The sequence below is a fragment of the Ischnura elegans genome, chromosome 6, assembly GCF_921293095.1.
Source record: "Ischnura elegans chromosome 6, ioIscEleg1.1, whole genome shotgun sequence".
Classification (NCBI taxonomy): Eukaryota; Metazoa; Arthropoda; class Insecta; order Odonata; family Coenagrionidae; genus Ischnura; species Ischnura elegans.
This window is the reverse complement of record NC_060251.1, coordinates 113,005,722-113,018,829: the sequence shown is the minus strand read 5'-3', so window position 1 is coordinate 113,018,829 and position 13,108 is coordinate 113,005,722. Positions and strand designations below refer to the sequence as shown.

At 37.2% G+C, this 13,108-nt stretch overlaps 1 protein-coding gene across 6 annotated transcripts in view; it reads left to right on the top strand.

The window, feature by feature from the left end:
* The window catches only part of LOC124161510 (intersectin-1), an 86,413-nt gene that overhangs the window by 66,838 nt on the left and 6,467 nt on the right, over positions 1-13,108 (top strand). For 4 of the 6 annotated variants that reach the window (XM_046537854.1, XM_046537850.1, XM_046537851.1 and 1 more), the window contains 6 exons: positions 675-881; positions 3,843-3,926; positions 6,557-6,712; positions 10,431-10,568; positions 11,417-11,624; positions 12,909-12,989. In XM_046537854.1, the coding sequence (XP_046393810.1) occupies positions 675-881; positions 3,843-3,926; positions 6,557-6,712; positions 10,431-10,568; positions 11,417-11,624; positions 12,909-12,989 (874 nt within the window). The remainder of the gene's footprint in view (positions 1-674; positions 882-3,842; positions 3,927-6,556; positions 6,713-10,430; positions 10,569-11,416; positions 11,625-12,908; positions 12,990-13,108) is intronic. The other 2 variants (XM_046537853.1, XM_046537852.1) reach the window with 1 other exon arrangement.

Here is a 13,108-nt window from a genome sequence, read left to right as displayed (position 1 = left end):
ATGAAAACTATAAAATGGCCAAAGTTTAGCCAGGTATTATTACCTACTTTTCTAGATCTTATTTTGATGGTATCACTTAGTCATCATTTGTGTTGTAGTCAAATTTTAGTGTCGAAATTGATATGATATCTTTTACAATTAATAATGATGTCTGATGCTGCTTAGGTTATGCCTGACATGCTTTTTTCCTGTTGACATTAGCTTTGTTAGGTTTCTTCTGCATCTATCCATAAAAGTTATAATATCCATATGTATTTCTGGTGAAGGCTTCTGTGGTGGGTAGTTGATAACGATAGCTTTTTTCATCTCGGAAGTGAAATGTATGCTAATAATACATACAGTCCTGTGGCATTGCATGTATGGCTGCATAAACTATCTTTTCTTCTAAAGCTAACAAAACTCTGCAGAAGAAGAAGATGCCATGGCAGTTAGTCGTACAACAACTGGCATGAACTCAGGAGATCTGTGTTTGAATCCCAGTTGAGGCAAATGATTTTCCTTTTGTGTGTACTTGTGGATGACTCCATAATGGTACACAATGTGACTAGTCCATGGTTTATGTCTTGTTTAAATATATTGATGCTAGTTTATATGTCTTGTCTCAATTGTCACTGTAGGTTTGCCTTTTTGCATCCATGCATCAAATGTTGTGCTCTTCTTTGTGTCTTTTTTAGCTCCCCAGGATGACTGCATACATTCGCTTCTGCAGTTGTCAGCTGAGTGCCGCTGCCTATCTCCAGAAGTTAACGGAAGAATCAGCCGAGTTCAAAGCCTTAGCGAAGAAGTGTCAAGGGGACCCAAGGACCAAAGGAATGCCTCTTTCATCGTTTCTCATCAAGCCAATGCAGAGGATAACCAAATATCCTTTGCTGATCCGCAAGGTGCAGTGGAAATTTTTCTTTTCAATCCTCTAGCTCCTTAACAGTGTGGAGAGAAATCATGTAGCTAATTTTGATCTTGTGAAAAGATGTATGTATATTGCAGTTCATAAATTATAGCATGTAACCATGTGACCATGAATCCCAAGTTCCTACTATCGGCACAAAATTGCCGGCCTCGGTGGCAGCAGGGTAATGTCCTCGCTTGCCAAACAAGAGGTCGCGGGTTCGAGTCGCGCCTGGGTAAATTTCCCCGGTCCAGGGCATGGTTGTTCGTGTATGTTTAGTTGTTAAATTTGTTGAATACCCTGATGTAAAATGGCCAATATGAGCTGTATTCGGTGGTTTGAGAATAAAATAAAAATAAAAAATTTAATTAAAAAAAAGTTAGAACGCTGAACTTTAAGCATTTGTTTGAAATTCTGCTAAAGCTCCATTGGGTTGTATCATATATCGTTATACTCATTGTTTATTCAACTACAACAATGAATCGTTAAAAATTGTTTATAGATAAACATTTAGCTTCTACAGTTTGGAGAGTGAAGAAGAACACGCAAAAAACTGTGAGAGCAGTGAAACGGTCGTCTTCTTCACCTCGTCGACATCCATCTTGTATATCGTTACTCTTACTTAAAATACAACACAAAAACAAAAATTGCCTTATGGCAATCCACACTTCCGAAATGGCGATTTTCATTTTTATGGCATATTTTATGCAGGAGGAACAGTAGAAAAATTTCCTTGCATGAAAAGTTTGGAAATATTTTTTCATATAGAATACCGAACTTCGATATTCATGTAATATTCTACACCTCGGAATTTGAAATCTATCTTTTGACAATTTAAAAAAATAAAAGAATGGGTAAAATATGATTTTAAAAAGCTATTTGTAATGCGAAAATGTCGTTCTCTTTAGAAAAAATAGCTGGCCCCGGTGGCGGTGGGGTAAAGTTCTCGCCTGCTGAACCGTTGGTCGCAGGTTCGAATCCCACCTGGGTAGGTGGCCCCTATCCAGGGCTTGAATGTTTGTTTTGTGCTTTGTAAAAGGCCTCTATGTGCTGTTTATGGGGAAGTTGAAAAATAATTAAATAAAAAAATACAATTAAATGTACTAATTAAATATTTTGCCCGTGCAGAGATGAAGAAGACGACTGTTTTGCTGTTCTCATAGTTTTTCGCGTGTTATTCTTCACTCTTTCAACCGTAGAAGCTAAATGTTTATGTATAAACAATGTTTAATGATTCTATGTTGCAGTCAAACAAACAATGAGTTGAACGATATACGAGGGTTGTACCAAAAGTAAGGTTCCCATATTTTTTACAAATCAAAACTTTTTTATTGGTATTAATTTTCACATCGTTGAAGAGCTTACACTTTTGCCTATTTTTCAACATAGTCTCAATTTTTTTCGACACACTTTTAAAAACAGTGCTCCAGCTTTTTTATCCCTTAGTTGGAGAAGTCTCTCGCCAACCCGTTGAGAAAGTGTGTGACCTCTGCTCGGGCTTCATCGTTGCTATTGAAGCGTTTGCCAACTAAGAGTTTTGTTTTGGGGATAAAATGAAATACCCACGCTTCATCTCCGGTGACGATAGCGACCAACAACTTCTCCTTGTTGCCCCCCACCATAAAATTGTTGAAGAAATTTGCGAGCAGTGTCAAGGCGTTGCTCCACGAGTCCGTCAGTCAGCATCCGAGGGACCCAGAAAGCACACATCTTGCGATAACCCAACGTTTGTGTTAAAGTTCTTTCAATTGTGCCGTGAGAAGCTTCAGAAATGCGTTCAACAAATTCACAGACAGTGACCCTCCGATCTTCGAGCAGCTCACTGTTGATCTTCTGGACAATCCAAAACTGGCGGTCTTCATCTTCCATCTTCATCGTGAACTTCCGTACGGCCCTCAGCAAAAGCTCTGCAACATTTGCGGACGTGCTGAACGGGCATGCACTCTTCACTATAAAGTTCAGTTAGCTGCTGATGAATCTCCAATGGCGGTAACTTCCTTGCAAGGAGAAATCGGATTACTGCTCGATCCTCATACATGGCGGGAACGAGGATCATCACTTTCATTGTTGACGGTTGCTAAGCCAATAATGAGCGACACAGTGAGTTGCGGACTGGCGGACTCAGAGAGTAGGGGAACCACTGCGCACGGCAATGTTGTGGGATTTAACCTAGCACCTTCGCTCAACATTGTAGCTCATTGGGAACCCTACTTTTGGTACAGCCCTCATATGTATGACACGACCCTATGGAGCTTCGGCAGAATTTCATTCAAAATCTTAATGTTCAGCATTCTACCTTTTTTTGTGGCGATAGTAGTTGGGTACTATCCTTCCTGAGCAATGTTGGGCGGCCTGCTAGTACATATTTTATTTGACTGCAGCATTCGTCTCAAACTTGGCCAGCTGTTGAGCTAGAAATAAAGTAAGAGCAGGTAAAAACCCTGAAGAATACCTTGGGAAATTTGTGGAATGAGGGTTGACATGCATTAAAACTAGACTTTTCCCATGCTGTATTTGAAATGGATGATGAATGAATGTTTAATGTAAAATTTGGAATGGTTTTCTATTATGTTTTATACTTTGTAGATGTATTGCCGTATCTGTCAATTTCATATTTTTAACTGGGAATACTGAAATTAAAATCACAAATTTTATGCTTATGCCATTTGATAATGTTAAATTACCTTACAACTCAAGGGAAGATCCTTACAAACAAGCAACACAGGTTATATAATATGGAAATTTCTTTGATCTCTTTATTCTGTATTGCCTTAATGACTTAAAAATTAATCCATCTATTATAATATATATTTCTTAAATTCTTAAGGTATTTCTCTTGTGATTATATTACAAATCATTGTGACGCTTAGGCCATGAAATCTGTAATTAATCTGTACATTTGATGTTCCAATTTTATTCTTACAATATCTGATTCAGAATTGCTTTCATTATTCAGATCCTTGAATATACTCCCGAGGGACATCCAGACAGGCAGAACGTTCAGGAAGCACTCTTCAAGGCAGAGGAATTTTGTATGCAGGTTAGCGTTTCTTATTTTTACATTGAAATGTTATTTTTAGTTATATATATATGGTAAGTTTTAGTCATTGGCGAAGTGTGACGTTCAAGCTTAGTCATCACATGTGTGGCGGGTGGCCAATTTCCAGGATCCAATTTTTTTAAATGAAATTAAACCCTTGTGGATAAAATAACTCTTAAAAATTGTGTTTTCAATGCCGGGGCTCCCATGGCCGAAGGCTGCGGACGGACTTGTGAAGCCTGAGGTTCTCTCAGCACCTTCCGTTTTCCTTAGACTCTGCAAACAAGTGAACCGAAAAATGAAAGAGCATATGAGACTCCTGCAGTGGTTACCGCCTGAGTATCTTTCTTCTTGCACTAGTCAACACTCTCAAAATTGTAATTAACTAGATATATTGGGGATAGGGGCCCCATCTCGCTCCCTTTGTGGTTTAGTTTTTGCATTTTAACTTTATTGCCGCCTTCTGTGCTGCTTCCTACTCTTTTTCCGCTTAGGTAAGTAGTCCACCCCTGCACTTATAGCGTACAGCAGACTCCAGATTATCCAGCTGTGGTTTATCCGAATTGTGGATTATCTGTGCGTGAGTTTCACTCTTGCTCAATTTTTTACCGCGGTCTTCATTTTAACAAATAAAATCGGACACTAAATCATCGGAATTGCTGCATTAATGGTAGGATACTGGCTTATTATTTCCGTTAGAATCCCCTTCGTAAAACGGAAGCGATCGCGATAGCTGCATTCACGGTAGTACCATGTTTCTGTTTGCCAAGCTTCGAAGTGCGTGACCGCTCTCCATCATCACAGATACACGTTCCGCAGCAGTTGCAACCTGGGCAACTTGAGCGAGACATGACTACTTGGCGTGGTGCCTGACAGTGTAGTTTCCGATGTCTAGCAGTGGTTTTGAAGCATTTGTGCGAACCACTTTTCTGTATCCGTGATCACAAAGCCCTGGATGTGTGATTTTCGAAACCAGGCCTTACATGGAGCATTAATAATACGAGTACAACCATGTTATCGCCGCAAAAAAGATGGCACTGGTGAAGAAAGCTCTCATTGAGTCAGGGAAGCACTCTAAAATAACAGAATACCTGCATAAATAATAATATATTGTTTGTTAGAGGTAAATTAAGGACATTGCAAGACATTTAAGTGAAAGTTTGGGCTATCCGTGTTTTCAGAATATTCGTGCCATCCCTCCCCATCATTAGCCCTGATAATTGGGAGTTTTCTCTCCTTGTAAATTCTGGGGCTTCCCATTAGGTGTCACCTCGCTACTGGTTGACAAGTGTTGAACTTTCTGTGCAGCACCGGGTGGTTAAGCTTAGCTGCTCTATCCTAAAGACAGCTGCCTAGCATGACAGAAAGAAACCGAATGAGCAGGGATTTGCTGGCCTCAGCATTAACAAGCCTACCCTAATGCCATCAGTGCTCAGTAGAGGAGATTATCGAGGCATCCTTCAGTGGATACAATGGTTGAGGTAAATCAGGGAATTGTATAGACCGTTTTATTTTTATTTTATTCATTGCCACACAACAGCGCTATTTGGCCTTTACATCGGGGTTTTCACAACATTTTAGAATTAAACATACACAAGCAGCTTCCTGGATAGGGGCAATCTACCCAGTTGGGACTCAAACCCACGACCTTCGGTTTGGCAGGCGAGAACTTTACCGCACCTCCACCAAGGCAGGCAAACTAGTTTAACAAGACTAGTCTCCAATGGACACAGTTCTGAGATAACTCCTGAGATTTGGCCCCCTGTGAACACAGCTTAGAGAGTTCCGTGGTTTCTCACTAGTCCAGTAGTCTACATCTTGAGCTATTCGCTTAGAAAAATTGACAGTCTTTAACCCTTCCGCAGATAAGTTGATGATGACATGAGCTCCTGAAAGGATCTCATGTCATCATCAGAAATTCCTTCCCTCAGGGAACAAATAAATGAACCAGAGCTCTAATGATGTTATCAATTCTAGAAGAGCAGGCAGTAACTTTTGTGTTTTATAATTTTAAACTTAGGAGATGATAGTGGCGGAATGCAGAAGATTTTTTTTGCCATCATAAGTAATTTTTACCATCCATCTACGGAATTCTTTTATTGAATATTTTTCCTTGAATAAATTGTGATACTGTTTCAGATGCATTTAAAATGTCTGAAAATGTTGTGTGGCTAGATACCCGGGTATCCGCATTCGGGATGCAATTGTATGTATATGCATCAATAGGTTTATATTGTGTTTTTGTTTTTAGTTTTATTTTTTCTGTATTTTTTTCATTGACTGAGTCTTGATGTAGTGTTTTTTTTTACTTTTGAACCATTGTCAAATGATTTTTACTGAATTTTTGTAAACCTGTAAATTATCTCATGGGCCAAATGGCCCACGATAATAAATTAATTGAATTGAAATTGAATTGAATTAAGATTTTGGCTCTGAGTGAGTGACCCCAAAATATTTTGAGTTAATTTTGTAATTTCCTTCTCAATGGTGTAGTTTTGTCGGTGGTACCCACTTAATTCTTGATGAGAAACTTTGATATCAGTACATGTGTGGATTTATTGCTTGTTAGTGTATATGTAGTTTGTGGTATAGATTGGTTTTTATTGCCACTTCTTCTTATATTATTCAAGGTCAATGAGGGAGTTCGACAAAAGGAAAACTCTGATCGCCTTGAATGGCTGCAGACACACGTCCATTGTGATGGTTTGGAAGAGCCATTGACCTTTAACTCTTTGACCAATTCGCTTGGTCCCCGTAAACTAATGCATTTTGGACTTCTCTCTAAGGTAAGTGCTATTGTTTTCTCTACTGACTCATCCAGCACAAGGGACACGCAAGGTTTGGAGTTCAGTGATAAGGGATAGCAAAGGATGCCAAGAATATCTTCACCATACTCAAGTTTTCTTTTGTTCACCAAAGTGTTTACAATATTAACTTCATTGGTCCTATACATGTGCTGGTACATGTATAATATTCATAAAAAAATAGTTTAGAATTCACTTTTCACAATAGAGTACAAAACGATACCTCCGCTGTACCAATGCTCAACAATCCCCCACCGAATCAAATCCTCTTATCTAGAAGCCCAACAATACGCATCCGCTCAACTAGCAGTAGCTGGAGCATAAACGCTCACCTCCGATTCTCCAAGCTTTGGAGGTGAGTGTTTGTGCTTCGGCTATTGCCGGCTGAGCGGATTCTTATTATTGGGCTTCTAGATGAGTGGATTTGATTCGGTGGGCAATTGTTGAGCGTTCGTCCAGTGGAGGTATCGAAAAAGTAAATTACAACAAAAAGGTGCATAGAACTAACTATGTAACATGCAATCCCTGTTATCTTTGGAACAAACCAAGTAGTCAAATAGGTCGTTGTAGGTCTCCTCTATAGAGCATCCATGGAGAAGAAGTGATGCATTCTGATGGATAGCACAGACACACTCAGAATGGGTTGCAGAGGAGCCTGACAACACGCACCATTTATGCCACAACAGACAAAATTTTGAAAACCCTATTTTAACATGTGGGAATTCAAATTAAATAGCTGCAAACAGCTCATTTAGATTACTTAGAAGTAACCTCATTTGCTTGTGGACATTTTTGGACACACTCACCTTATCTTTCTTTCCTGGCATAAGGCGTGAATACTCATAATTTTGGTAGAATGACTGAACTAAGTTCACTGCAGTTTTTTCTATGTTTTTCCCCCTCCTTGGATCTGGTATGGCTATGATGCCTTTCATTCTTAGAATTCCCTAGCATGCTGAATTGTATATTCACTAGCATTGATTTCGGTGGCTACTTTTTTCCTACTCCACAAAGTCGGAGCTAGTGTTAGTAGCTGAATTATCTCTCGCTGACTGCCTGCTGTCACCAGGTTTTCTTTTAGTAACCCAACTAGCACATCCATATCACTCGCTTTATCAAGAACTTCTGAATCATGCTCTGGAAGGAAATCTTTATCCAGTACTTTGAAAACCTTTTTGTTCAAATTAGAACAGCATTAATGAGGTAAAAAACATTTGTGAAGTTTTTTGTCAATACAAAATGGAGAAAGGTGATTTGTATTGACATGCATCCTGTATTTTGATGTGTTTTATATAGCAAACAATCAAGTTTTCCCCAGCAATGACGGGGAAGTGCTATGAATACCTTAAAATATTCTATTTCAAAAATATATTTTTCTTATCGGGAGAAAAACAACCTGCACATAAAAAAATATTTTAATATTTGAATGTATTATGCACTAGATACATGTTGTAAATATTTTCTTAGATATAGAAAACAGTTAACACAAGCATTCATCGCACTTGAAGGAGGACCCAACACTGACGACCAGAGTCGTGAAAAGGGATTTTTTTTGCATAAAATTTTTTTTAACAACAAAGCAAGCAAAAAGCCATGAATTTTATTTTTACAGGTGGTGGGTCATACCTTAAGGAATATTAGAAAAAATAATTTAGCTTGATTCAGATATTGCCTCAGGTCAAAATTTGATGTTTTATAGAACCATGTTTTTGACGCAAAATTTTCTAAAATCTTATGAAACATACGAGTTTAGAGAATTTCCAATATTCCTTAGGATATTTTTCAATAAGTCTTTGGAATCCTCATGACTTCTATAGCAAACCTGCAAATTTTCATAAGAATCGGATGAAAACTATGGCTGAGACAAATTATTTCCCTCTGGAGGCGCAAGTGCCTCTGGAGACCGCATTCATTGAAAAACTGCAGTTTCACCCAAACTTCAAATGGTCGTGAAAAAAAAACTATTAGAGATAGCCAAGAAATATTTTACACTTTTTCATTCCAGCATGGAAGGATGAAAATTGGCAAGTTTCATCAAAATCTGAGTCGGTGGGTGTCATGCCTGGATGAACTGACATGGAATGACCCAGTTGGAATTTCAAATGGCACAAAATTATCATTTGATTTTGGGAAGGAATTCACAAACATAATAAAAACAGTTTTCAAGGGAATTTTTGTCTTAAAACACATAACCCTTTGTTCTTTTGTTATTTTCCGTGGTAGATTGTTGAATAATTTGCAAACCATATGCATAGGCCCAATGCTGAACATCGTGAAATTGTTAGTATTTGTCTTATATTTAGATTTTTATCTTGTATCATTAATAATGAACATCTTGATTGGTTTGTGATTCAATTTGGACCTTTCAAGCATGCTGCCTGAACGGTAGGTAGTGAAATTCATGTTAATTACTACTCTGAGGTACCTACTCTGCATAAGAGACCTATGTTTCAGGTTCAATCTGTCTTTAGTACCATCTCATCCAACTCATCATCGGCTCACATCAAGTACTCTATTAGATATATTTATTATAGATGACCTTTCTAAAATAAAGGAACATGGCCAATATCCAGTTCCTTTCTTATCTGACCATGATTTAATATACATCAAATTTAATCTTAAGGTGCCAAAAATGAAATAGAAGGTAATTTGCTACCGCGATTTCAGTAAATTTGTCCTCCGTAATTTTCAAGAAGAATTTGATAATATGCCATGGGCAGACTTCATGTCCACCAATTCTGTAGATACCAAGGTATCAACCCTTATGATTAATTTAAATCAATTATTAGATATTCATGCCCCACTAAAAAGATTTACTCCGAAACGAAACCAACTTCCATGGATAACCCCGGAAATAAAAAATATTATCAATAAAAGGGACATAATTCGCCGCAGTTACACAAGGAGTAAATCTAAAAAACTTTTTCTGGAAGTATAAAAAACTGAGAAATGAATTAATTAATGAATTAGTTAATCAATTCAAAATGAAAATGTTTGTTTATTAACTCGAAAAATATGATTGTAATTAAAATATGATTGTAATTATGATTATGAATTATGATTATTTACTCGAAAAATATGATTGTAATTAAAATACTGTAATATATTTGTCATTGATACTGTTAAATTGTATTTTCACTTTTTCTATGTTGTTCACTGCAGAGACTTAACTGTTAAATTTGATATGTTCCATAGGACAAGGTCCTAGAACAATAAATTTATTATTATTATTATTATTACTCTAATAGGTACTCTGCTACCTGCTAGCATCCTGCACCGTATTAGCATTCAAAGCCTTGCCCCAAGGTCACCTCACTTGCGCCAGCAAGGAACCAGAACGACGTCACACAGGATTTGCCCAGCATTCATACTAAGCCGTCACGTTTTCCCGTGCTTGGAATTTTTCACTTTTCATTTAATCGCAAAAAATAGATATGGTAATTTAAAAATCTAAAAGTGTGAAATAAGTAGGTACTCCAGGAGTAATAATCTTTCGATTTAGGCATTAAAAAAATAATAGGAAACACCCTATTGGTTGAAGGGAAGGAAGGGGATAGGGTGAACACTGTTCATGTTATTGCCATCTAATTATTAATGTCGGCTCCCATTTTTTGACTGAATTTCCAATTCTGTCATATGTCCAATTTGTAATTTTGCACATGATTTCACTCAAATGCTCCTTTGTTCGTTTTTCGTGCAGGCAAAAAGCGGGAAGGAGCTGGTTGGATTCCTAATGAATGACTTCCTTCTCCTCGTCCAGCCGAACAAACCATTGGGCAACAATATGCAATTCTCGTTTGAAAGGAACCAGCACATTCAGTTCAAACTCTATAAAAAGGTAAGTGCCAGTACTTGCTTGGTGTGACTGCTTTGGTGGAAATCAAGGTTGTCGGCAGAAAATCTAGGACCATCTTGCATTGATATGTAATTATTTTCCTGGAATGTGTATCAGATCATCAGTGTTTGTGTCAAGGGGCACAGCTAGGAATTAAGGCTAGGGGGGGTTTTAGGCGCAACTAATACTGGGGTGTCTGGGGGTATGGCATACCCGCCAGGGTGATCGGGAGGTGCGGGGGCCCACCCAAGAAAAATTTTTGGATAAATAGTGAGTTTTACGGCTTTCTGAGCGATATTTTACAAATCCTTTCACTATTCTATAGCTAATATTAATGCAATTAAGTAAAATGGTATAACCTAAAAAAATTCTCTGAGCTCTGGGGGGGTTTTATCCCCCAAAACCCCCCCCTCGCTGCGCCACTGTTTGTATCTGTGATCATGTGTATTATTACCGTGATGAAATTCAACCTACACCAAATACATTGCGGAATTTATGGCAGTGTTTTGAGCGCTAGGAGAAACTCTGGCATTTATTGTCATTGAGATATAATTACATTAAGAAACCAATATTTTTTTAAATCTCTAACAACATAATAAGAAGGGAATATTCAATAAATGAAAACGAATGGGCTCTACAAATGGCCTCCTGCAGTATGCATTTGATTTCCCAATGTATAAGTCAAGTTCAGCCAGTTCACGCTTGACTGTAATGTTAAGATTTTTTTTCACTAAACTAATCTCCTCTCCCCATGTACCGAATTATTTCAATGAATCGCGATTACACAATGGATGTGAGTGTATGACCCCATTGTTAATTCAATGTGTTGATTGTTTGCTGTTCTTCCTTAGCCATTCTTCTTGAACCAAATTGAAATGACCAAAATGCCGAATGCAAATGGGGATACGGAGCTTTTGTTGAAGACACGAGATTCCAAGCGGTGCTACCAGTTAACAGCTCCATCTGTGTCTGAGAGGAATCTTTGGATGAAGCACTACGATGAAGCTCAGAAGCAGTTCGTCGAGTACGAAAACTCTCGACTTCAGCGGCAAATGTCCAGTAAGTGGTTTCTTGCTGTCCATTCCCTCCAGGAATATTTGATGATTAACATTTAACGTTTGATTTAAAAAGTTGCTGGTAGTTGTGTTGATGGCATTAAAGAAGTCCCCCCTTGGCCTATGCTAGATGATGTTAATAATCATGGATAAACCTATTTATGTGAATAACTAATCTTTGCCAGAACTAGTGTTATTGTTCTATTTAGCCTGTAAGTAATTTTTCCTTTACCTGTATCTAAATTGCTTCATGCTTTTTTTGTCGTACATTCATACATATTGACGATAAAATTGTTAAACAACTAATTTTTGAACAAGTTATAATTTACAAACCTTAAAGACTTAGCAAATATCATTTTGTGTTACATTATAGCTGGGTAAAAGTGCATTTCTATTCGTTTACTTTGAACCTTGCTATCAATCACCATTTTTTTACTCAAATGAAAACTTTCCTCCAATATTAGAGCAATTAAATTTTGGTCAAGTTAAACCATGTTACTGAAGTTTATCAACTACCAAAATTGATTCTTCTAATGTATTTTTCAAATTATGTTAATTAATTTACTGAGTAATAACATCAACTGTTTTGCACCCTTTGTCAAAGCTTTGGTCAAACCCAGAAATGTTTAGTGATGTGACAACAATTTTATTTGTACCAGACTATTTTTTTTAAACCTATTGTTTCTGAAATCATTATCAAATTTAATGAAATACCTACCTTAGATTAATACTTAAATGTTTCAATTTTGCTTGAGGAAAAGCATCACATGGTACATATTTGTAGATGAATTTATGCATGCATCAAATGTCAAGTTGAGGTTATCTTAATGATTAACTGACCCAAGAAAATAATATTTTGGGTACATGAGAATTTCGGAAGAATTTCCACCAAAAATCCTTAGCAAATTGTAAAACTTGCATACGTACTAAATTAATTTTTAGTGATGCCATCACTGATCAATGTTTCTCTTATTTCTGAAAGAATCAATATTCATGATTTCAGTTACCTGTTTCTTGGATTAATTACAATCCATGAAGCCAATAGTTAGGCTAAGAATTTTTTCTCTTACCCTTTTACTTTCCATTGAATATGGAGACAGATATGCATTCCCAAAAGCTGTTTTGTTTCATATAAATATCATATTCATTTAAAAAGTTGCTATGTTATTAATAATCTGTTTAAAGCCTTTGTAGTCTGTATTATAAAATAGTAAAACATTCATTGGCAGCAAAAGGGTTAGTTGTATTTGGCCGTACTCTCATATTTTTCTCATGTCAATCCCTGCAGAAGAAGCCCAATTTGGGGCTCGTGGTCGTATCCTGGTCGTAGTGATGGAAGGCCATGGTTTGAAACCATGTTCTTCGAGTGGTAAGACTATTAATACATCTGCATCCAAGTGCATGGAGTAGCTTCGTATTAAACTTCAGTACTGATTGTAACTGCATATATGGCTAACATATTTACTTTGTAATGATATTTTCCCACGA